This window comes from Peromyscus eremicus, chromosome 3, assembly GCF_949786415.1.
Source record: "Peromyscus eremicus chromosome 3, PerEre_H2_v1, whole genome shotgun sequence".
NCBI classification, from domain to species: domain Eukaryota; kingdom Metazoa; phylum Chordata; class Mammalia; order Rodentia; family Cricetidae; genus Peromyscus; species Peromyscus eremicus.
This window is the reverse complement of record NC_081418.1, coordinates 138,430,086-138,454,313: the sequence shown is the minus strand read 5'-3', so window position 1 is coordinate 138,454,313 and position 24,228 is coordinate 138,430,086. Positions and strand designations below refer to the sequence as shown.

At 49.6% G+C, this 24,228-nt stretch overlaps 1 protein-coding gene across 1 annotated transcript in view; it reads left to right on the top strand.

The window, feature by feature from the left end:
• Positions 1-24,228, top strand: part of Tead4 (TEA domain transcription factor 4) — an 85,598-nt gene that overhangs the window by 26,294 nt on the left and 35,076 nt on the right. Inside the window, exon 4 of the mRNA XM_059257125.1 lies at positions 12,697-12,951. Coding sequence (XP_059113108.1) covers positions 12,697-12,951 — 255 coding nt within the window. The remainder of the gene's footprint in view (positions 1-12,696; positions 12,952-24,228) is intronic.

The window sequence follows — 24,228 nt, the reverse complement described above, 5'->3', positions numbered from 1 at the left end:
CATTCCCCTCCTTCCAGCTCGGTAACGTCGCTTCGACTTTCTGTCACTGAACTTGATTGTTCGAAGTACTTCTTGTAAGTGGCCAAAAAACAAACAACGCACTATTTGTTTGTGTCTGGCTTATTCCACTTAGTAAGAATGTGTGCAAGGTTCATCCATGTTGGGCCATGTATCAACTTTTTTCTGACTGAATACTATTCCATCGTGTGGATGTACCACATTTTGTTTATTCATCTGGGCTGTTGTCACCTTTGGACTGTTCTGGAATCTTTGTGCAGGAAGCTCCCCTAGCACACTGGCTGTGGTACTCTCAGGACCTTGAGCTCAGCATTCCTCTTCCCAGGACAGCGCATTTACCTAAGCACATCTAAGCACGTGTTATCCTCCCTAGATACCGCCAAGCTGTCTTCTGTTTTGTTTGTTCTTTGAGGCAAGGTCTCAGACTTGGTCCAGGCTGGTTGTAAACTTGGTGTCTTTCTCCCTCAGCTTCATGAGTATTGATTACACAGCCTCACACTGTCACACCCAGCTGGTCTACTGGCATTTTTTTCCACGGTAATTACGTCTTATAAAGTCACTGAATTAACAAACACCAAACCATTACTCACAGGAGAAACACTGGGCTGCATTCATTCAAGCCTCTGGTCACAAGATTTTTGCCAGCCAATTAATTTATAGGCTTGTTTGGTGGGTGCTTCTGTCCCAAGACACCTTGCTTAATCTACATTGTTGATTCATTAACCGGGAGGCCACGGTAGCAGTACCAGAACTCACGCCTTCAGGAAGCTCATTTATCTAGCACACGTGTTTTCTCCCTCAGGCACATTCCAGCCTCCTGTGCATGGGAACAGACAGTTCTTTGCTCGAGGCTGTTCAATTTTCTTTTAGTAAGAATCATGTAGGTAGTATCAAGCAGAGGGTTAATGGATGTGATGCTATGCATCAGCCATGAAAAGTGAAAAATAAATAAAAACAGTGAAGCAAAATAAGCTCATAGAAGATAGAATGTTAGCACATATATATGCATATACGTACATACGTACATACACACAAGTGTTTATTCATTTGTGTTTTCTCGTTGATTTAGATAGAGACTAGAGCTCACTATATGCCTGGCCAGCTTGAAACTTGACTACGTAGCCCTTGTTCCCAAGTGCCAGAGTTCCAGGTGTCCACACACCACTGTGCTTGGTGACGGGATGTAAATATTTTTAATGCTTTACAGAGAATATTTCCTCTGTGTGTGTGTGTGTGTGTGTGTGTGTGTGTGTGTGTGTGTGATAATAGCTTTTATTGTCTTAATTCACAGCTTGTTTCTTTCTTACATAAGTAATGACTTCTTAGAAATAGTTTGCCTGTTTTCTGTCAATTAAATATTAATACAGTTTGATTCTTTTTCATTCAGCTCAGCTAGTTCACTGAAGTATTCAGCTAAATAACTCATGGTGTGTGTGTGTGTGTGTGTGTGTAGGTCAGAGGACAACTAGGTTCTTTCCCTCTTATCGTGTGGACCCCAGGGACTGAACTCAGGTCATTATGCTTGGCGGCAAGCTCTCTCTCTCTCTCTTTTTTTTTTTTTTTTTGGTTTTTTCGAGACAGGGTTTCTCTGTGTAGCTTTGCGCCTTTCCTGGGACTCACTTGGTAGCCCAGGCTGGCCTCGAACTCACAGAGATCCGCCTGGCTCTGCCTCCCGAGTGCTGGGATTAAAGGCGTGCGCCACCGCCACCCGGCTAAGCTCTCTCTCTTACTGAGCCTTCCCGCTAGCTGGGGTCCACTTTGAATAGTGACGTCAGTGGGGCATGGTGGCTCCTGCCTAAAATGCTGGCATAAAGGAGGCTGAGGCAGGAATAGAGCAAATTCAAGGCCACAGAATGAGATGAGTTAAAACATATGGGAGGGCATGTGTAAGTTATAGAAATACACTGCCATTCTGTACAAGACACACAGGCTTCAGAAAATACCGCATCCTCTTTCTGGAACCATCCCCTAGAGATCTACAGATGCTCTGGTCCCCCAGTGGTGTTTGAGATCACAGGTACCAGAATCTACAGATGCTGTGGTCCCCCGGTGGTGTTTGAGATCACAGGTACCAGAATCTACAGACACTCTGGTCCCCTGGTGGTGTTTGAGATCACAGATATTCTTGAGTAGATGACCCCACCTACAAACCTGGAGAACTGATTGCACTTGATTTCATGGATGGCTCTGGCTCTCCACCTTGCACGTGTCTGACAGAAGAGCATTGAACCAGGACCGTGTCTCACTTGGCTTTGTCTCCAGTGCCTGCCATGTGGTGTATGCTCTCACCACTTATTTTTATGTATTTCTTTTTTGAGACAGGGTCTCCTCTAGTCTACGCTGGCCTTGAACTCTCCATGTCGTCAAGGATGACCTTGAATTCCTGATTCTCTTTCCTCTCTGCCTCTTCCTCACAATTCTGAATAAGTCAGGGGAAGGTAATGGACTGGAACACAGAGATGAGGCATTACAGCGAGGAAGAGGGAGATTTCCCTGGCTCTTCCTGGCTGGGACCCACTCTTCTTCCTGGGAGTACGTCCCTCTGTCGTCTCTGAGACGGATCCAGGCTATGCTAACTGCGAAGCAGAAAGCCCAGGGCTCAGATGTCCAGTCCTAGCCTCAACCAGCTCTGTGGCCATTTGATGGTCACACTTCCCCTCTTAGGGTCTCAGTTTCTTCACCTAACTCTGAACAACTCCAGGTCCCCTCTGCAGGTCTGTTTCTCTCTCACACAAAGGTTGGGGACCAGCGTCTCCCCACTTGGGCTTCTCCAGAGGCCGAGGGGCAGCAGAGCCCTTGCCGATGTCAACTAAAAACCACAGCTCTCCTCTCAAAGGGAGTAAGAGAGAGTTTATTCTGGAGCCATTAATAGTGACCGTGGCCCAGGAACCCAGATTTAAGTTACCCCAAATTCCATGTTCCAAGGTGGAAGCGGTTTCACAGGGTTTTTACAGTTTTACAGAACAAAGCCACGAGTCCAGGCAAGTTTGAAAAGCGTTGGTGAGTACATCACAGAGGCACTACCGTGAAATGGGGGTGGGGGAGCTGGTCTACAGGCCTCAGGTGCCCTGTGATGACACTCTTAGCTCTCGGATTGGCAGATGCTAGCGCTCCGCTAAGTTAATGACTTCTAAAAGGATTCTATTTATGATCACAAATTGTTAGTTCAGATACAGAGTGGGCCAAGGCATGGCTGTTCCAGAAGGCTAAAATGAGACCAAAATAAAGCAATTAGCTTCTGAACCTACAAAATTCCAACCTCTCCACTAACGACATTCCGATAGGTTCATCAGTCTCTGCAGACACAGAAACTCCTTCCAGGAGTTTTTTTGGTTCACAGCCAGACACAGCTTCTTTTCAGAAAATTCATTCACACCGAGAAGGACCAGGAAAGCTCACCATGCACAGAGAGGCTTGTCTAGCTCCTTTAGCCGGCCACCCTTTTCACATCTGATTTATATCCCCCCTGCTATGGTCAGACCATGTCCCCTTCCACTGGTCACATAATAGAAGCTTGGTGATTTGCTGTGAGGAAGAGCCTCTGATCCTGCAGACTGAGCCGGTCACTCACCAACTGTGGGACTTGGGCACAGCAATGCACCATGAAGTGTCTCAGTCTCTCCAGCTGTGAAATAGGGGGGCCTTACTAGGTCAGAGGGGTATCTGGGGTGAGGGACGATGTAGTCAAGTGCCTAGTCCAGCTTGGCACGAAGTGGGTCTAGGAAAGTGTTCCCTGTAGTGTCATATTAAGGTCATTCACTGTCAGGGCAGAACGTGTCCCTCAGTGTCCTAGGCACCTTCTGCAGACACCCAGTTCTTCAGGCTTCTTTGCCATGTGTACTGGGAACAGAGTCGGGGGGGAGACTGGGGAGGCAATCGCTCTCTAACCCAACCCGGCTCTCTCTCATCTAGACTGCCCCCTCCCTGGCCCCGAGTTATTGTTGAACACGAAGACACAGGGGGGGGCGGCAGAGGCAGCACCTGCCAAAGCCAAAGGAGATGATCAGGTGGTGTGTTAGTGTGTGCTACAAGCCGGAGTCGGACCTGAGCCTGTGTGTCACACTGTGATTCCTGCCTGCCTGCCTTCCACCTTCGATTCAGAATAGTCATGCGGTGTGTTGATTGACTGCTGGCAGGGGTTAAATTAGGGCAGGCCTGCCCCCATCAGGGAAGCCTCCTAAATGAAGTTGGGATTCAGTAGGGGAGGGGAGGGGAGGAGAGAAGACCTGGGCTGTGGAGATGGGTCTGAAACAAGCTTGAGATTTTTCTCTCCTCTCTCCTTTCCTCCCTCCCTCCTGAAAGTGGTGGATTGATGCTAGGGCCTTGTGCATGCCTAGGTGCCAGGTAGGCATGCTATCAGCCTGGTTTTTTGGGAGGGTGGGGGTAGTAGTGGAAGTGGTAGACTGGGCCTTATACTGTGGCCTAGCTTGCCCTTGAACCTGTGACAGCCGTCCTGCCTCACTCAGCTTCCTGAGTGCTGGGGTTACCAACCTGCATCACTACCCCCCCCCCCTCCAAGACAGGGTTTCTCTCTGTGTAGCTCTGGCTGTCCTGGAACTCTCTTTGTAGACCAGGCTGGCCTCCAACTCATAGAGATCCACTTGCCTCTGTGTCCCAAGCATTGGGATTAAAGGCATGCACCACTAACGCCTGGCCAATTTTTTGCCTTTATTTTTATTTATTTTATTTTATTTTTTGAGACAAGGTCTCACCCCTCATCTGTGGGTAGCCAGGAACTGACTATGTAGCCCCAGGCTGGCTTTGAACTTGTGATCTTCCTGCCTCTGCCTCCTGAGTGCTGGAATTACAGGTGTGAGTCACCATGCATTGTCTAATTATCTTTCTTTTTGGAGGTAAGGTCACAGTAGCGAAGACTCAAAGCCTCTTCCCTACCCTCCTCCTTGAATGTTTCCAGGGCCACCATACACTTGTGCTTTAGTTTTTGTGATACCTCTGGATGAGTGGACGGTGGGCTCAGTCTCTACAGAGCCCAGTCTGGTAGGAATAGCCAGGGCTAGGTAATAGTCAGGAGCCATTGTACTAGATGGGGCCAGGCCAGTCCCAAATAGTGTCTCTCTGGCTCCAGCTGGATTAGATCAAGGGCAGAGTATCTGGGGTTCAGATTTGTTATTTCTCGTCTGGGTTATCAAACCACGCTGGGAGTTCTGCCAGCCTGGAGGAGAATTCTGTGCTGAAGGGGATTCCCAGCTTGTCCCCACCGTGAATTACTGCAGCTACTCTGTCACCTCCGGTGTCCTTAGGTTAGGGTGGGTCTCCCGGAAGGAAACCTCAGGTTTTCTTTTCCCTCCTAGTTCCAGTCACAGGTTGGTCACTGCAATACAAGGGCTGTTCTAGCGACCGCTCTCAGAGCCCACAGGCAGTGAGGGTCCTGGTGTGGCTGGACCTTTGGCCTGCACCTCCAAAGTTCTTAGAGGCAGTGGCTGCGGAGGAGGCTGGAGGGAACCGTTTCTGTCTTTGCTCTGAGTGACCAGACTCTTGCCTCATTTCTGTGTCACACCAGGCATGTCTTGTAAACATTAGGAGTTTCAATCTCTGTCACGTCCTGTTTGGATTGGGGGCCGTGGGAGTTGGTTATAGATCACATATTGACAGCTCGTGAGTTATCTGCACAGACAGCCCCCAGTGTACAAAGGTCGACATGGGGTTTTTCGGCTTTACAGTGGTGTGGAAGTGATGCACCGTTCAGTAGACGTTGTTCTTTGAAACCTGAATTTTGCTGTTTTCCTGGCTAATGATAAACAGTATGTTCTTGTCACGTGGGGCAGCAGCAGTGAGCCGCAGTGCCCAGCCAGCCACGTGGTCACAGTGTTGCCAGCCTTGCTGAGATGCGGGTATTGAATATATTTCATGGGATGTGCAAAGTCAGAGTGTAAAAGTATGTAGGCAGGGTACAGAGGTGCGAACCCTTAATGCCAGCACTTGGGCACCAGAGGCAGGAAGATCACTATGAGGTTGAGGCCAGCCCGATCTATATAGAGAGTTCTAGGCTAGCCTAATGTTAGTATTCTAACTTAAAAAAAAAAAACAAAACCATATCCCACTGAGGGGCTGGAGAGATGGCTCAGCAGTTAAGAGCACTGGCTGCTCTTGCAGAGGACCTGGGTTCAGTTCCCGACACCCACATGGCAGCTCACCACCATCTCTGACTCTGGTTCCGGGGATCCAACAGCCTCTTCTGACCTTTGCAGGCATCGAGCACACACGTGGTACACATAGCACACATCCAGGCGTCACACTCATAGACATAAAATAAAATCCGAAAGAAATGTTCAGTGTCCATAACTAACCAGGGAAATAGAAATTAAAATTGCTTCGAGGGTCCGTCTCACTCCAATCAGAATGGCTGGCATCAAGAAGTCAGGTGACCACAGATGCTGGTGAGGTTGTGGGAAAGGAAACGGTTCTTCACTGCTGGCAGACGGGGAGATGGCTGCAGCCACTGTGAAGTCAGTATGAAGGTTACTCAAATGCTCTCAAACTCATGATCCTCCTGCCTCAGCCTCCAGAATCTAAGATACAGGCATGCATTACCACTCCCTTCCATTCGGGTATTATTAACTGACTAATAAGTTTACCAGAATGTATCCCATTGTATGTGGGAGAACATCTATGTTGTGAAATTATAGTGTTATTTGTCCTGGCCTAAACAGAGGGAGCCTTTGGCAGAGTCAACTCATTAAGGGTAATCCTGACTGCCTAAGTTCCTACCACCGAGCCAGGAGCAGGGCAGACACCAGTGTCTGGGAGATAATCGTGGTCTCCAGCTGGGGGAACAGGCAAGCTGAAGTGAGATCACAGTCCAGGCCTGGCTTGTCACACCAGCATTATGTCCTGTGTGCTTTGGTGGCTGGGGGAGTGAGGTGGGGCTGAGAGATCTCTGGTCATGTGGGAGGTGGACCAGACACGGAGAGGTCTCAGGGTCCAAGGGCTTGGCTGGCAGATGCTCTACCTCAGAGCTACAACCCCAGCTTCTAGTGGTCTGGTTTGGTTGCTTTCTCAGTCAGACTGTCCTCCTCTCTACCCACACCGTGCCCGCCCCCACGCTCCCCCCCCCAGCAGTAGGTTCTTCATGCATGACTTGCAGGTCTTCATTCTTGTTTCTAGAAGAGCACAGGGTTCTGAGCCTTAGAAAGATCCTAATACAATCTCAATTCCTGATTCTTCTGAAATTTCCTCCGTGGCCAGCACCTGTGGGCCTTGGGGTAGAGTGGCGTGTTCTTGGGGCCTGGTTGTCCCAAGTAGGACATCTGGTGGCTTTTGGGGTGGGGCAGAGAGAGCTAGAAGCCTCCAGGCCAGGGCCTGAGAGCCAAGTCAAGGATTATTTTTATTTCTCTGGCCGTAGCACATGGTCTGGGCAGCAATGGCATCTGTTTCCCACTCTACCTCTCCCCTGGCAGTCCCTGGAGGGTCACTTGAGGGAGGAGCAGGAGGAGCGGGGAGCATCTCTGGGCTGGGGTTGACTCACCCCGTTCTTCTGGCCACAGGGCAGGCTTGTGTGGGCAGTTTGCCTTAGTAAAGGTGGGAGCCGCCAGCCAGTCACAACGGGACCAGGAGCACCACAGCCACACAGGGCCAGGGCCAGCTCACTGCAGTAACGAATCCCATGTCCTAGGGCCTTGCGTGACCCGCTGCCCCACTTTCTCTGGGAGAGACCCAATCTTGGGAACACGGAGTGCAGATCCTCAGAAAACCTCTCCCATGGGGTAGGCTGGCACAGATGGTCTCTAGTTCCCCCAGTTCCGTTCTTCTGGGCTGTCCTGGGCCCAACTGTGGAGTGTAGGAAAGGGCAGTGTTGAGGAGGGCCAGGGCCCAGAGACTATCTCCTCTGGTGGGGGGCATCACATAAGAAGGTACCTATGGGGCTAGCCTCTCTCTCCACCTTGCCCTGGACTCAGCTCAGAGTGTGTGGGTGTGCTTATGTAAGGCCCATGGAGAAAATGAAGTCTGACACCAAAACTAATGGGGCCTTATGCATTAGAAGGTTAATTAATCACGGTTAGATATTAATCTCCATCATTAGGGCTCAAGCTATGTGTACCTGCCAGGCCTGTTTATGGATTCAGATCTTGCACTCCAGGCTGGGAGCTTAAGAACAGTGGTTATTAAACACCCTGTACTGAGCGTCGAGTGGGAGGCAAGCCTGTAGTAGACTGTAACTCCCCCCACCTACTACCCCTCCCGGGGTGGGGGTGGGGCAGGAAACCCAGAGCCTTGTGCTTAGAAGGCAAGAGCTGCCACCTGAGTTATCTCTCTAACCCCGATACCTGCACATGCTTATTGACCACTGGGGGAGCACCATCCTCCACAGAGTGTTTTATAGGGTGTACTTGGGGGCCCACGGAGAAATATGGGGTCCAGGTGTAGAGCGTGGGCCACAGACACCGCCAGCACAGAAAGAACGAACTCAGGTCCCTGTTTTATGGGTGAGGTTCTCAGCAATGATGTGATTTACACAAAGTCGTAGTGGTTGCTGTAGGAGGGGAGCCATCAGTGACCTCTTGTTCTTCACACAGCATACTACCACTTACGACATGAAGCTGGGGGGGCGGGCACGGACAGAGCTAACCACCTTGTTAGAGAGCTCGAGGGTCATGGCAGAATCTGCTTGTTAAGATTTTGTGAAAAACCTTGTAGAAATCTTTGAAATCATAATTTCACTGAATTTTGTGTTGTTTTTATTTTCCCAGTTTTGGTTTTACTGCATAAGCATTGGCTGTCCTGGAACTCTCTGTGTAGATCAGGCTAGCCTCAAACTCAGAGATCCACCTGCCTCTGCCCCTGTCCCTGTGTCCCCCACCCTCCCCCCACTGCCTGGCTTTGCATAGTGTTTGAGGTGCTCAAAGTGAGCATCCTTGTTCTTATCTTTAATTTAAAAGGTATTGCTTAAGCAAGAGACCTATTTGTGTAAGTTTCCAGATGTCTTTGCTCAGATTGAAAAAATTGGTTCCCTTTTGTCTCTATCACTTTTGATTTTTTTTATTCACTCATTTATTAAATAGTTGTTGTTGTAGAAAGGTCTTAGGTTTTTTGTTTTTGTTTTTCAAGATAGCGTTTCTTGTATAGCCTTGGCTGTCCTGGAACTCTCTATAGACCAGGTTGGTCTTGAACTCAGAGATCTGCCTGCCTCTGCCTCCTGAGTGCTGGGATTAAAGGCGTGTTGCACCAACGCCCGGTACCAACACCTGGGTGAAAGTCTTAGGTTTTATCAAATGCATGTTCTAAATTTATGTTTCAGAAATGTGGTCTCTGTTAAATTAGTTATCTTTTTCTTGTAGTGCTGGTTGGCACTTGGGGCCTCCCATGCTAAGGGGGTGCTTTAACACTGAGCAATGTTTCTGTATTAGCTTTTGTTCCTATGTACTCATCTTTCTGCCGGACACGTTGCTCAATCTTTTTTCCCCTCATGGCAGGCTCACTTTTGTATACACACCTCCTTTATTCCTGTTGCTGTGATAAAGATGAATGAAAGCAGTGTGGGGAAGAAAGGGTTTGTTTCCACTTACAGTTTTAGTTCGTCATTGAAGGAAGTCGGGGCAGGAACTGAAGCAGGGACCATGAGGAAGACTGCTTACCCACTTGCTCCCCATGGCTTGCTCAGTCTGCTTTCTTATACACCCCAGGACCACCTGCCTAGGGACAGCACCACCTACAGTGGGGTGGGCCTTCCCGTGTCAATCATTAATCAAGAAAAGCCCCCACAGACTTGCCTACAGGCCAATCTGATGGACTCATTCTCAGCTGAGGTTCCGTTTTTCCAGATGACCCTAGCTTGTGTCAAGTTGACAAAAAGCTACTAAATAGCATAATTCCTTTTTCTTCTTTTTACTTTTCTTTTCTTTTTTCTTTAACATTTATTTTATTTTTAATTATATGAGTTGTGCATGTCTGTGTAGGTGAGTGTAGTTATCCACATAGGTCAGAGGCATTGGATCTCCTGGAGTTACAGGCAATTGTGAGCATCTGGTGTGGGGGTGCTGGGGACTGAACTGGGGCTCTCTGCAAGAGCAGCACGCGCTTTTATGTGTCTGGGTGTTTTGCCTGCACGTGTGTCTGTGCACCACATGAGTACCTAGTGCCTGTAGGGGCAAGAAAAAGGCATCAGATCCCCTGAAACTGGATGACACACTGTTGTTCAGCTGCCATGTGGGTGCTGAGACTTGGACCCAGCCAGGGCTCTTAACCTGAGCCATCTTTCCTTTTAAAGATTTTTAGTACCGTTTCTCTCTCTCTCTCTCTCTCTCTCTCTCTCTCTCTCTCTCTCTCTCTCTCTCTCTCTCTCTCTGTGTGTGTGTGTGTGTGTGTGTGTGTGTGTGTGTGTGTGGTGTATTATGTGTGAGTGCAGACTGATAGGTACCATGGGACACAGGTGGAGATCAGAGAAGAGCTTTTTGCCGGTCTCTGCCTCCCATACCACTGTGCTGGGACCACAGGGGTTTACCGCAGCATCCAGCCTTTTAGAGGATCAAACTCAGGCCATCTGGCTCACACAGCCAGTGCTTTTACCCACTTAAACCATCTCCCTGGCCTGAGTCACTATCTCTTGGTCCCAACTGTGTACTTACACCAGGCAAACTGGCTCCTGGGTTTCAGGGGTTGTCCTGTCTCTTCCTCTCACCTCCAGTGGGAGTGTTGTGATTACAGACGTGGGCGACTTCCTTCAATACATGTATCCAGGGATGCGAACTCCAGTCCTTACACTTGCACAGCAAGTGCTTTACATCCCCCAGCTCGTTTGTTAGGGTTTGAGTTATCCTGAGTCTTTTAGTATTGCCGGTGAAAACCACTATCAGTTTAATATTTCTTTCTGGGCTGGGGGTCAGTACAGCGACTTCTCAGCATGCAAGAGGCCATGGGTTCCATCTCCACACCAGGGGCTCTTTTGTTGTAGCTAATCTACCCGTTTTCATCCTGGATGCTTTTAAGGTTTGTGTTTGGGCATTGTGTTTATTTGAATTTATCCGTCTTGAGATTCATTTTGGTCCCGGAATTAGAGGATTCAGAACTTTCATCAGCGGAGGAAGTTTGCCTGCCAGTTGCTTTCTTTAGCTGTTGCTTTGTTTCATTTTTCAGATCCGCCCTTTCTGGAATGGTTTCTTGTGCTCCTAGGAGTTGAACCCAGGGCGGTGTCCTTGCTAGGCAGGTGCTCTGTCACTAAGCTACGGAAGCCCACCATCTTCATCTTTCGCCAGTGTACAGGCCCCAAGCAGGAAGTATGTTCACATTATTGCACAACAACCTGTATCTCTTAGACAACTCCCCATTTCTCCCTCCCCCAGCCCTTGGCAACCTTCATTGTTGTTGTTTGTTTTTGCTCTTTGAGGGGCCCGCCACCCAGCTCCTGAATAAATCACTCACAGAGGTTTATTCTTAATAATAAATGCTCGGACTTAGCTTGGCTTGTTGCTAGCCAGCTTTTCTTAAATTATCCCCATTACCTTTGGCCTTGGGGCTTTTCGTGTTCTCTTCTGTAAGTCTTACTCTTACTCCATTGCTGGTCGTGTAGCTGGGTGGCTGGCCCCTTGTGTTCTCCTCCTTCTCTGGCTACTTCCTTCTTTTTTCCTTCTATTTATCCTCTCTGTCTGCCAGCCTACCTATCCTTTTTCTTGCCTCACTATTGGCTGTTCAGCTCTTTATTAGACCATCAGGTGTTTTAGACAAGCACAGTAATACAGCTTCACAGAGTAAAACAAATGCAGCATAAACAAAATTAACAAACCTTAAAATAATATTCTACAACACTTCATTGTACCTTATTTCTAAGACTGTGCATTACCTTTTGTGTGTGTATCCATACTGTCTTGTCTTTTCTATGACTGGCTTGTTTTTTCTTTTTTTCTTCTAGAGCTGAGGACCAAACCCAGGGCCTTTGCTCTCTACCACTGAGCTAAATCCCCAACCCTGGCTTGTTTTACTTAACACAATATCATCAACACTCATCCATGTTGTAGCCTGTGGCAGGGTTACCTGCCTTTCCAGTGCTAATAGTAGTCTGTCTTATACCCATACCTCATTCTGTATTCATGTAGGGATGAATGCAGGATATCTTCTATTTTTTGGCTGTTGTGAATAGTGCTGCTATGAACATCAGTATACAGATGTCTCTTGGAGCTCCTGCTTTCAATTCTCTTGAGTATATGCCAAAAAGCAGGATGGGTGGATCATATTACTATATTATTACTATTATTATTATTATTATTGGTAGTGCTGAAGCTAGAACCCTCAAGTATACTCAGGGACCCTCTATCATTGGGCTCCACCCCTGGCCTTCATTTTAAATTTTTTGAGGATTTTGCATACTGTTTCCATGGTGTTTTCACTGTTTCACCTCCTCCATAATATTTAAGATCCTTTTTGCCCAGGGTTTATTTGGTATCAGACTAAATCTGTCACTCTGCCTTTGTCTCCTCCTTCCCAGCCTTGTGTGTGTTCTTAGAGGTGTAATCAGAGGGGTCTTTTGTGCTCATTGGACAGTTTGGATGCTTGGTCTGCTGCAGGGAAACAACCTGTTCAAGCGTCTCTGACTCCTGAACCTCCCAGACCTTTCACTTTGTTCCCTAAGTAACTGGTCTGGTACTCGAGCACTCTCTGGGCATCCTGTGTCCTGCAGCCTTCATGGTCCTTCTACCTCTTACCTTTGCCTTGTTTCGGCCCTAACAGGTCCAACGGGCGCTCCTCCAAGCCGAGCCTTGGAGGGCAAGGCCGGCACCATTACCTCCAACGAGTGGAGCTCTCCCGACTCCCCCGAGGGGAGCAGCATCTCTGGGGGCAGCCAGGCACTGGACAAGCCCATCGACAATGATGCAGAGGGTGTGTGGAGTCCAGATATTGAGAAAAGCTTCCAGGAGGCAATGGCCATTTACCCACCCTGTGGCCGCCGCAAAATCATCCTGTCGGACGAAGGCAAGATGTATGGTAAGGAGCCTGTTGGAGCTGGGCAGAAGCTGGCCTTGTAGCTGAGCAAGAATGGACACAGTAACCTTGGGTTCCCTCCAAATGACCTCCTGTGGCTTCTACTAGGTGCACAGCACTTTCTTCTGTCCTGAGTTCCAAGCACCTGAGTAAAGCTTGGGAATGGATGAGGATCGGGGAGGGGAATCTGCTGAGGAGACTGGGGGCTAGTAGAAAAAAATTTTCCTTTGTTTGCTTGTTTGTTCGAGGTAGGGTTTCTCTGTGTGGCCCTGGTTGTCCTGGAACTCACTCTGTAGAACAGGCTGGTCTAGAACTCAGAGATCTTCCTACCTCTGCCTCCCAAGTGCTGAGATTAAAAGTGTGCGCCACTACTGCCTGTCAGTAGAAAATTTTATGAAGATCACTGTGGGTGGAATAGTCTATCTCCACAGGGCAGACTAAAAATCCCCCCTTCCCCTCTCCCTCTCTCCCTCCCTCTCTCCCCCCTCTCTCTTTCTCTCTAACACACATCATTATCATCATCATCATAAGCAAATGCTTGATCTCCATGCTGTCAACCTTGGATGTAAAGGTGACAAGAACAGGGGAACTTCACCTGGGAGTGTAGCTCTGACCTCACATTATGAAATGGCCTGAGTTTAATCTCCAGTACCACAAAAAGAAAGGAAAAGGAGCATGAAGGGATTCATTTGGGATAGGATTCCTCCTGCCCCCTCCTCCCTCATTCATGCATCCAGCACACGCCAAGCATTGTGGGTGCCAGGCATCGGTACAGCAGGTGTGGTCCATGTACGTGGAGTGGGGAAGCAAACACAGGTACAGCTAACTGTTCTCTAAGGCAGGCCGTGAGGACCCACCCCCTTCAGCTTCTTGAGTGACCCGGGTGTGGAATACCACATTTAGCAGTCACATGGAGAGGACCAGCAGTCTGTATGAGGCCTGTTGACTTTGGAGGAGAGGATTCTGGGAAAGTAAAAGCAGACCCAAACTGAACAGCTGCTGCAAGGCCTGGGTCAGGATTAGGTCAGGCTTCCACTCCCGCCGGAAACACCCTCATGTCCCCATGCTCTAAACAGTATGTGGAAGGGTGGGCGTCCCAAGGTCTGATGAAGTCAGGACAGCAGAGGGCCTCTGCCCGGTTCCCACCCCAGCTGCCACCCTTTCCCCCACGTGTTTCCATTCATGAGCTTCTCTTCCCCTCTCCCCCCAGCACAGGTGCTTTTCAGCTGTTGGAGGGCCCTGTGTGGGGACTGAATGTATTAGTTCCCTAGGGTGATTGACAGGTTCTTACAAGCCGGGTGGCCAAAAGCAACAGTAATGAGTTGGGAGTAGCTTTGGGGGAGAGCGTGATCTTGGCGTGCATGGCTCAGGCATGAAGGTGGTATGCGGAGATACCATTTTATTTATTTTTATGTGTATGTGTGTGTGCCTGAGTGTGTACCCGTGCACCACATGCGTGCAGTGCCCATGGAGGTCAGAAGAGGCATCAGATCCCCTGGAACTGGAGTTGCCAATGGCTGTGAGCTGCCACAGGGGTGCTGGAAACCAAACCTGGGTCCTCCCTCTGCAACAACAGCAAGTGCTCTTAACCACTGAGCCATCTCGCCAGCCTGCCTCTTACCTTCTTACAAAGACACGACTAGTCACCGGGTTTAGGGTGTGCCTTAGCCCAGTATGACCTCAGCTTACCTAGCGTACCCACAAACCCCTGATTCTAAACCTAGGGCATGTGTTGGTCTGTGGCGCGGTTCAGTGGTGGAGTGCTGGCCCAGCATACATGAGGCCCTGGTCCCGTCCCCAGCATCACAGACCAGGAAGTGGGCCAGTGCTGAAGCTACAGGTGTTAAGTTCTAGGGGGTTACTCCTCAGTGTTCCTCAGCTGACTAAACTGAAATCCAGTCCCGGCTCTGGGGGCAACAGAACCTGACAGTTCTTTTTTTTTTTTTCCTTTTACATAAAGTCTTCCCCCATGAGACCAAAACAATGCTTCCCTTCCCTTTGCTTCTTGGGAAGTAAGATCCTTTCACATTATGCGCCCCCTTCCCCGCTTCCACAGACACCTGTTAAAACTGCTCCCTCCCCAGCCCTCCGTTCCCAGAGTCTCTCAGATACGGTGAGGATGGCAACCTCGGCTCCGATCACTTCTTGTTCTAACAGTTGCTCCCCCAGGGAAGCTTCCTAGAGGAGAAAGCTGACCTAGGGAGCTCCCATAGATGCCAGCTGGGGGCAGTGCTTTCCATGGGGTATCCCCCCATAGCTGCCCCAGGGCTATGGGCTCTCTGGTGGAGAGCAAGGTAGATGGCAATCATAAGCTCTCATGAAGGTAGGGAAGGGCAGGAGGTATGCTGGGGAGGTGGGGATTGTATGACTGCAGAGTCTGTCAGCACCCTGGTCTGGAAGCCAGAGATTGTGCACGGGACACTGAGAAGGAATCACTGGGTGAAGAAGCAGACGAAGTGCAGAAATCATTCATTCAGCAGGGAGCAGGAGCCGAGGGTGCTGCAGGTAACTGAGAAGGCCCTGGGGTGGAGCCACAATGTGTACAATCAATATACTAAGCCAGGCGTGGTGACTGCTGTAGGGTTTCTGTTACTGTGATGAAACACCATAACCAAAAGCAAGTTGGGGAGGAAAGGGTTTATTCCACTTACATGTCTACATCTCTCCAGTAGGGTGGGAACCTGGAGGCGGGAGCGGAGGCCATGGAGGGTATTGCTTCCTGGCTTGCTCCACCGTGGCTCACTCAGCCTGCCTTCCTTTTACTTTATTTTATTTTATTATTTTTTTTAATTTTTCAAGACAGGGTTTCTCTGTGTAACAGTCCTAGCTGTCCTGGAACTTGCTTTGTAAGACTGTCCTCGAACTCACAGAGATCCGCCTGCTTCTGCCTTCTAAGTGCTGGGATTAAAGGCGTGCACCGCCTCAGTCTGGCTCACCCTGCCTTTTTATTGGACCTAGGACCACCAGGCTAGGGGTGGCCTCACTGACAGTGGTCTGGGTCTTCCCCTGTCAATCACTGATTAAGAAAATGTCCTACAGGCTTGCCTACAGCCCTATCTTTTTTTTTCCCCCCCGAGACAGGGTTTCTCTGTGTAGCTTTGCACCTTTCCTGGATCTCGCTCTGTAGACCAGGCTGGCCTCAAACTCACAAAGATCCGCCTGGCTCTGCCTCCTGAGTGCTGGGATTAAAGGCATGCACCACCACTGCCCGGCTACAGCCCTATCTTAAGAAGGCGTTTTCTCAATTGGTATTCCCTCCTCTCAGAAGACTCTAGCTGTGTCGTTAATATAACAGCTAGCTGGCACAGTGGCCCATGCCTGTGCCCAGCACTCAGGAAAATCAGAAGTTTGAGGCCAGCCTAGGCTATACAAGTCCCTGCCTATAAAAAAAAAAAAAAAAAAAAAAGTAACTGGAAAAAAAGAGTCTGGAAAGATGGCTCAGTGTTAAGAGCTCTTTCAGAAGATCCAGGTTTGGTTTCCAGCCCCCACATCAAGCAATTCACAACTACTTGTAATTCTAGTTCCAGCAGATCTGAAGCCCTCTTCTGGCCGCTGTGGGCACGGGTACACATGAGGCGTGCACACACACACACACACACATACACACACACACACACACACACACACACACACACACACACACACACACTCTTCTCATTTAAAAAAAATGGCCAGGGAGATGGCTCAGCAGGTAAAAGCATTTGCTGCCACAAGCCTGGTGACCCAAGTGAAACTCAGGTGAAAAGTCACGGAAGGGCTGGAGAGATGGCTCAGCTGTTAAGAGCATTGCTGCTCTCGCAGAAGACCAGGTTCCGTTTTCAGCATCCACATAAACTCCAGTTCCAGGAGGCCCAGCACCTCTTCTGGCTCCAGCAGGCATCAGGCATGCATGCAGTACTTGCCTGTACTTGTAGACCAAATACTCATATACATAAAGTAAAAGTAAAACAAGTCTTTCAAAGTACATAAACTTATTTATTTATTTTATATCCCGGCTGCAGTTTCCCCTTCCTCCTCTCCTCCTAGTCCCTCTCCCCTACCTCCAGCCACCAACCCCTATCCACTCCTCCTCCATTTCTATTCAGAAAAGGTGCAGGCCTCCCATGGATATCAATAAAACATGGCATATCAAGTTTCAGTAAAACTAAGCACCTCCCTTTTTATTAAGGCTGGGCAAGGTGACCTAGTATGAGGAGTAGGGTCCCCAAATACATGTCAGAGATAGCCCCTGTCCCCACTGTCAGGAGTCCCACAAGAAGACCAAGCTACACAACTGTAACATCTATGCAGAGTGCTAAGGTCAGTTCCATGCAGGCTCCCTGGTTGTTGGTTCAGTCTCTGTGAGCCCCTGTGAGTCCAGGTTAGTTGATTCTGTGGGTTTTCTTGTGGTGTCCTTGACCCCTCTGGCTTCTAGAGTCCTTTTTTCCACCTCTTCTGCAGGATTCCCCTAGCTCCACATAATCTTCGGCTGTGGGTCCACATCTGTAAAACAAATCTTTTAAATAGTTAGATGAACTGGCCTGCATCTGTAGTCGCTCTCCTATGGCAAGATGGGGAGGTCATTCAAAAGCAGAGATGAGAGACGTTCCCCTCCTCGAAAGCAAGGTAGAAGGCAAGCACCAGCTCCCCAAAACTGTTCTCCAACCTCTACATGCACACCAAGGCATGTATGTGTTCACCCTCCAACCCCCCCCAGATATGGGTGTGTGTGTCCGTCACACCCCCAGGCATGCTCATGCATGTGCACATGGGCTCTCTCTCTCTCTCTCTCTCTCTCTCTCTCTCTCTCTCTCTCTCTCTCTCTCTCTCTCTCTCACACACACACACACACACACACGCACACGCACACGCACACGCACACACACACCAACAAAAACACACTAAAATGTATTTAATTGGCTCTGGGGTCTGGGGTCTCTGGCTGCCTGCTGTGGGTTTAGTGACATTCTGTTGTTGTAGCCGCCACACTCTTCACCTACAGAAACTGTCATCCCAGAGTGGAACTCTGTACCCCTTAAACAGTGGTTCCTTCCCACCCCCACCCCCCACTTCTCTCTTTCACAAGGTCTCATATGTCATCCTGGTTGGCTTGGAACTCATTGTGTAGGCCAGGCTGGCCTTGGGCTCATAGGGATCTACCTGCCTTTCCCTCCCGAGTGATGATGGGATTAACTGTGCACCACCACGCCTAGCAGATAGGTCCTTAGGCAGCTGCTGCTTTTCTTTCTCTGTGGATCTAACCATTTTAGGTCCCCCATCTGAATGAGATAATGTAGTTTTCTTCTTCTTCTTCTTCTTCTTCTTCTTCTTCTTCTTCTTCTTCTTCTTCTTCTTTCCTCTTCCTCTTCCTCTTCCTCCTTCTCCCTTTTCCTTCTTTCCTCCTCCTCCTTTTCTTCTACTCACTCGGGATCATGCTCATGTTGTGGTGTGTGTCAAGAGTTTCCATCCGTTACACGTAAGTACCGTACATTCATCACTTAAGCTGATGCTGAGATTTCTCTAGTGATTGTGGGTAGCTATCTCTCCCTACTTTACATGTAAAGATGTGGGGGTTAAGAAGGTCTCTCAGGTAGTGCGCAGAGCAGGGCTAGCCACCCCCACCCCTTGCCCTCACTCTGAACTCCTTAACTGTCCTTCCTGGCCCTGCCTCTGCCTGGCCTTGGGTCAGGTGGGTCAGTCTCTGGACAAGGGGACAGGAGCGTCCTGCTCCATCGGATGACTCACCTGGCCTGCGTGAAGGCTGGTCTCACTGTGAGCCAGACCCGGCTTACCCTGGTCTCTTCTTACCAGCTTGGGGGCGGCCAGCACAGCTGGGAGGTATAGATAGCTCTGAGCTCACTGCAGTGTGTGGGGCAGGCCCCCTGGGAGGCTGACTCAGACCTCCTTTACCTCTGGCTGTGCTCCTCTGCTCTTCTCATCTTCCCTGAGGGACCTGTTGTGCCCTGTCCTCACCCCTAGTCAGCTGCCAGCATGCCCAAGAGCCCCGTCTTTACACTTCCTGCATGCGGAGATCATTTCCCAAGTGGACCAGCCAGTGGGGCCCGTAGTCAGCTGACAGCAGATCCTAGAGTTGGGGCCATGGCCTTTAGTGTGTTGAGGATGGGGATTAGTCCTGTTACCAACTCAGGCCACATTACACCAGAGCAGAAGCCACTGCCCAGAGCCAGGCAGACATGCAGATGACATGCAGAGCCGCAACACAGATTAACACCTGTTATTTCTGAGCCGAGGCACCCATACTTGTTGGCTGTGGCCCCCCACTTGAACACCTCCCATCTCTCCTGGACCAGCTCCCGTGCCCGGGGTGCTAACCTCCTGCTTGCAGCTCCTGCACTTTTGCTGTCTCTGTGTGACCCTCACTCTGTTATTGCCCGTCCTCCTCATGCTGACCTCCTTTGGCTAGCCTGGCCGCAGGTCCCTGGGATCAGGGAGTAAAGAGAGACTTCTTCACTCTTGGCTACATCCGCCCTTGCCTTTCTTCCTCTCCTTGACAGCCGAATTCAGTGGTCACTTTCTTCCTCCTCGCTGAGGCTGGCTCCTTAATTCTTTGCATCCGTTCTTTCTAGTCCTAGCCTTCACTTACCTGGAGGTGGCTCTCGTGTGGCTGTGTCTCCCTGCCCCTACCTTCATTCCCTGTCTCTTGGATTCTCTGCTGTGTCCCTGGCCTGCCTTTATGTTAGTCTCACGAAGCATCCATCTTGAACCAACCGGAGTAGGGGGCCTGGGGAATTTCCGTCCTCCATGACTTCATGCTAATGAGATAGACAGGAGAATTACCTTTTGTGAGTGACCCAGACAGGCACGTAGGGCGTAGCCAAGAAACTAGAGAGGGCTGGGTTGTCTTGGACATTTCTGGAGGGAAATGGAGTCTGATCTGGGGGTAGGGGTAGCAAATGTGCTCTGGATGAAGGAACTAGAGTGCTGCACCAGCTCAGAGGATTTGACATGGTGGCTTTGAGAGACCCACGTAGAGCATCTAAATAAACACTTATCAGGAAAGGACCACTCAGGTAGACAGAAATGAGTGACACACCTGTTGAGAGGGAGAATCTGGCTGGGCCTCGGCAGCTAGAGTCTTGTCAAGACTCTCTTTCCTGAGGGATGGGGCAGAGCCTGGGTGCTCAGCCTGAGCCTCAACCTCCTTCTCTGTCTTTAATGCCATCACATCATTCCTTGGTTTCCTAGCTTGCTTTCCATTGCTGTGGTGAAGCAACTTAGGAAAGAGTTGATTTGACTTTCAGGTTCCAGTCCATCATCAAGGGAAGCCATGACAGGAACGCGAGGCAGGCGGAACCGTGAGGCAGGAACTGAAGCAGATACCATGGAGGGATGCGGCTTACTGGCTTGCTCCTCATGGTTTGCTCAGCCTGCTTTTCCATACAGCTGAGGACCACCAGTCCATGAGTAGTAGCATTACCCACAGTACAGGCCAGTCTGGTGGAGGCAATTGTTTTCAGTCACAGCTCCATTTTCCCAGACAACTCTAGCTGTGTCAAGGTGACAAAAAGCTAAAAGGATGCTGGGGCTTTGCCCTTTTTGTTATTATTGCCCTGTGTGTTTCCAGCGCTTCCATGGTCCTCTTAGGCCACCACCTCTCTCCCGCTTCTAGAGGCCTGTGGAAGGCTAGGTTTCTTCTACCTATGTCGCCCCGATGGCAGGTGTGATCTGAAGCAAGACTTAACCTAGCCGAACGTTGTGTTTCTTCTCTGTAGAATGCGTAGGTAATACAGCCAGCCCCGAGGGGAGTGTTCTGATTTCCTTTATTTCGTGGCAGGAATATGGATGTTAAGCTGTTTGTATGGGCAATGGTCAGGACTGTTAAATATATTCACCCTTTTTCTTGATTTTTTTTTTTTTTGTCTTTAAAAATCATTGTTTCAGGGGCTGGCTCCGTGGGTAAGAGCGCTTGCGATGCAAGTGTGAGGACCTGAGTTCAAATTCTAAGCGTCTATGTACAAAGTCAGACATGGCCACAAGTGCCTGGTGGGTAGAGACGGGAAGATCGCTGGAGCTTGCCAGCCCGTCTCCATATGCATTGAGAGACCCTGTCTCTAGGGAGTGAGGTGGAGAGTGACAGGGAGGGACATCCAGCATTTGTGTCTGACCTCTGTAGTTGGGTGTACACACCCGCGTGTACATAACACGACATTACTATTTTGAATTACACTTCATTGGCTTATTTTGTGTGCTCGTGTGTGTGTATGCTCACGTGCCCTGGCATGTGTGTGGAGGTCAGAGGACAGCTTTCAGGAGTCAGTTCTCTCCTTCTACCATAGGGTCCCGGGGATCAAACTGAGATCCTCAGGCTGGAAGCAGACGCCTTTACCCACCAAGCCATCTACCTCACCAGCCTCCCACCCCCAAATTAGGTTTTTATGGTGCTGAGGATGGAACCCAGAGTCTTGTGTATACTTGCAAACACCTTAGCACCGAGTCCCAGCCCCAGCCTGGTACATTCGTATCATTGTGCAGCCAACATCACTATCCATTTCTAAAACGTTTTCATCACCCTCGAATAGAAGTTGTACCCATCAAACTATAACTGCTCGTTATTTGGGGCCTTAGCAGCCATGATAGCAACATCTTTCCTTTTTGGTCTTTCAAGACAGGGTTTCTCTGTGTAACCCTGGCTATCCTGGAACTCTCTCTATAGACCAGGCTGCTCTCGAACTCATAGAACTCATAGAACTCATAGAGATCCACCTGCCTCTGCCTCCAAGGCGTGCGCCACCACCACCCAGCTGGAACTTTCGTGTTTTTGTGTCCTTTGGCTGTTATGGCACTGCTAGTGAGCATGAGCGTGTCAGTGTCTGAGCCCTTCCCTGCAATTCCTTTGGGAATCCAGGAGAGGAAGGAACTGTTGGCTTCTATGGTGATTTTTTTATGTTTAATTTTAAAAACAAAAGGCAATGTTTAGCTGAGTGTAGTGGTGCATGCCTTTAGTCCCAGCACTCAAGAGTCAGAGGCAGGAGGATCTCTCTGTGTCTGAGGCATGCCTGGTATACACACGGAGTTCTAGGACAGCCAAGGCTACATAATGAGGCCTTGCCTCAAAATGAACAAACAAACAAATAACAATGTGCCGGGTGGTGGTGGTGCACGCCTTTAATCCCAGCACTCGGAGGCAGAGCCAGGCGGATCTCTGTGAGTTCGAGACCAGCCTGGTCTACAGGGTGAGATCCAGGACAGGCACCAAAACTACACAGAGAAACCTTGTCTCGAAAAACCAAAACAAACAAATAAATAACAGTGTTTACTATCATTTTCCTTTTGCTGTGATAAAATACTCTGACAGAAACACTTATGGGAGAAAGTTTGTTTGGCCTAAAAGTTGAAAGTTACAGTCTACTGTGGAGGGGAATCATGTCAGCAGGAGTTTAAGGCAGCTTGTGACATTATGTCTACAACTAAGAAGCAGAGAATGGTGAACTTCTAAATTGAAAAAAAATTGAAGTTTTATTCTATGTATGTGGGTATTTTTCTATGCACTATATGCATGCCTGTGCCTATGAAAGCCAGAAGGAGGGCATTGGTCTCCCGGGACTGGAGTTCCAGGTGGTCCTGGGCAAGCATGTGGATGTTGGGAATTGAACCTTCATCCTCTGGAAGAGCAGCAAGTGCTCTTAACTTCTAAGCCATCTCTCCAGGCCAGAGAATGTGTGTGTGTGTGTGTGTGTGTGTGTGTGTGTGTGTGTGTGTGTGTGTGTAGGGGGGTACAGGGTGGGGGCGTTCATGTCGTGGCACTCTCATGGAGTTCAGAGGATGACCTGCAGCTCCCACAGGTTGCTGGGTTTCCTCCTCTACCATGCGAGTCCCAGGACCCGAGCCCTACCGTCTCACCAGCCCCAAGAGCGGTGAATTCTTGTGCTTAATTTCCCTTCTCTCCTTCCCATGTTTCCAACTCTAAGGTGCTGCCCTTCTAGGGTGGCTCTTTCCAACGCAACATAATCAAGATAATTCCTCACAGGCAAGTCCTGAGCCAGACTAAATCTAAGTAAATCCCTCTCGGGTGTGCCTGGTGGCACCCTCCCCAGTGATTCTAGATCAAGTTGACAATAGTAACCGTTTCCCATAGCGAATGTCCCACTTTATACCCACCCCCACCCCGGCGAGGCAGAAGGTTCCAGTCTTTCCACATGCTTGCCAACCTTGTTATTTTCCCTTTTCTGTTCGTAGCCGTGCGAGTAGGTGTGAGGTGGTGTCTTGTGACAGCGATGCTCAGTGTTGCTGAATACCATTTCACAGGGACACGATCTCTGATGCGACTGTGATGATGAGCGCCCCCCAGAGTTAGGAGAGGGACAGTGCAGAGAAGACGTAGACCTGAGAGCAAAAGTCCTTTCTCTCAACAAGCTCCATGTTTAGTGGGGACTGTGGCACGGAGCTCCACCAAGGAACGTGAAGGCCCAAACCATCAGCTGAGGAGTGGAGGTGCGAATGGGCATACGTACCTGTTCAGGGAAAGCTCTTGGGGTGCCAGCCAGCAAGGATGTCACCAGAAGTCTTGGGGCCCATTCAGGGATGACAGTGTTAAGTCCCATGGCTGTGGTCACTTCTCCACAAATAAGCTCCTCCCCTAGCCCTCTGACGTCAGCGGCTCTTGGACAGATTCTCCTGCCATCCAGACTAGGGCATAGCTTCTCCTTCCCGAACCCTAGCCTACAAGAGGGAATGATAACACAGAGCTCAGAGAAAGGGCTGGCTCTCTGGAAAGACCTCAAGTGGGTTCTTTAGATTCTCAGCCCATTTCGATGTTTAAAACTGGTTGCATTCATTATGACATACAGCAAGATAATATAATAGGATAATAAACAGGAACACCAATTAAGAGAAGGGCCTGACAGTCTGGGGAAGCATGGCTGACCGTCCTGGCCTCCCGCTAAGCAGCTGGTCCTTCACTTCCTTGATGCTGTTTTTATGGCGCTGCGAGAGGGCTGGTGTGGAGAGAACAGACTGCCTGCCCTGCCTCCGGAAGTGAGACGCACAAGTGACCGTTCCAAGCAGGATTTTGCAGATGGGACAGCAAATCTAGTGGAACTGTGTCTAGGCCCAGGCCCAGGCTGATCGGTGCAGTTTGTGGGAAGCAAAGAGGTCATGAGAAGACGTGGTAATTCCTCATCAGAGGTCCCCACCCTCAGCCTGAGGTCAGGCCGAGGCACTCCCCACTTCTTCTTGGGCAGTCGTTCCCATGGTGGGCCATGGATCTGAGCTGTGTGTTCTAGCTGTTGGACACATGTTCTCTGACAGATGGGTCTACCATCTGTCTGGTGGGGATATCCT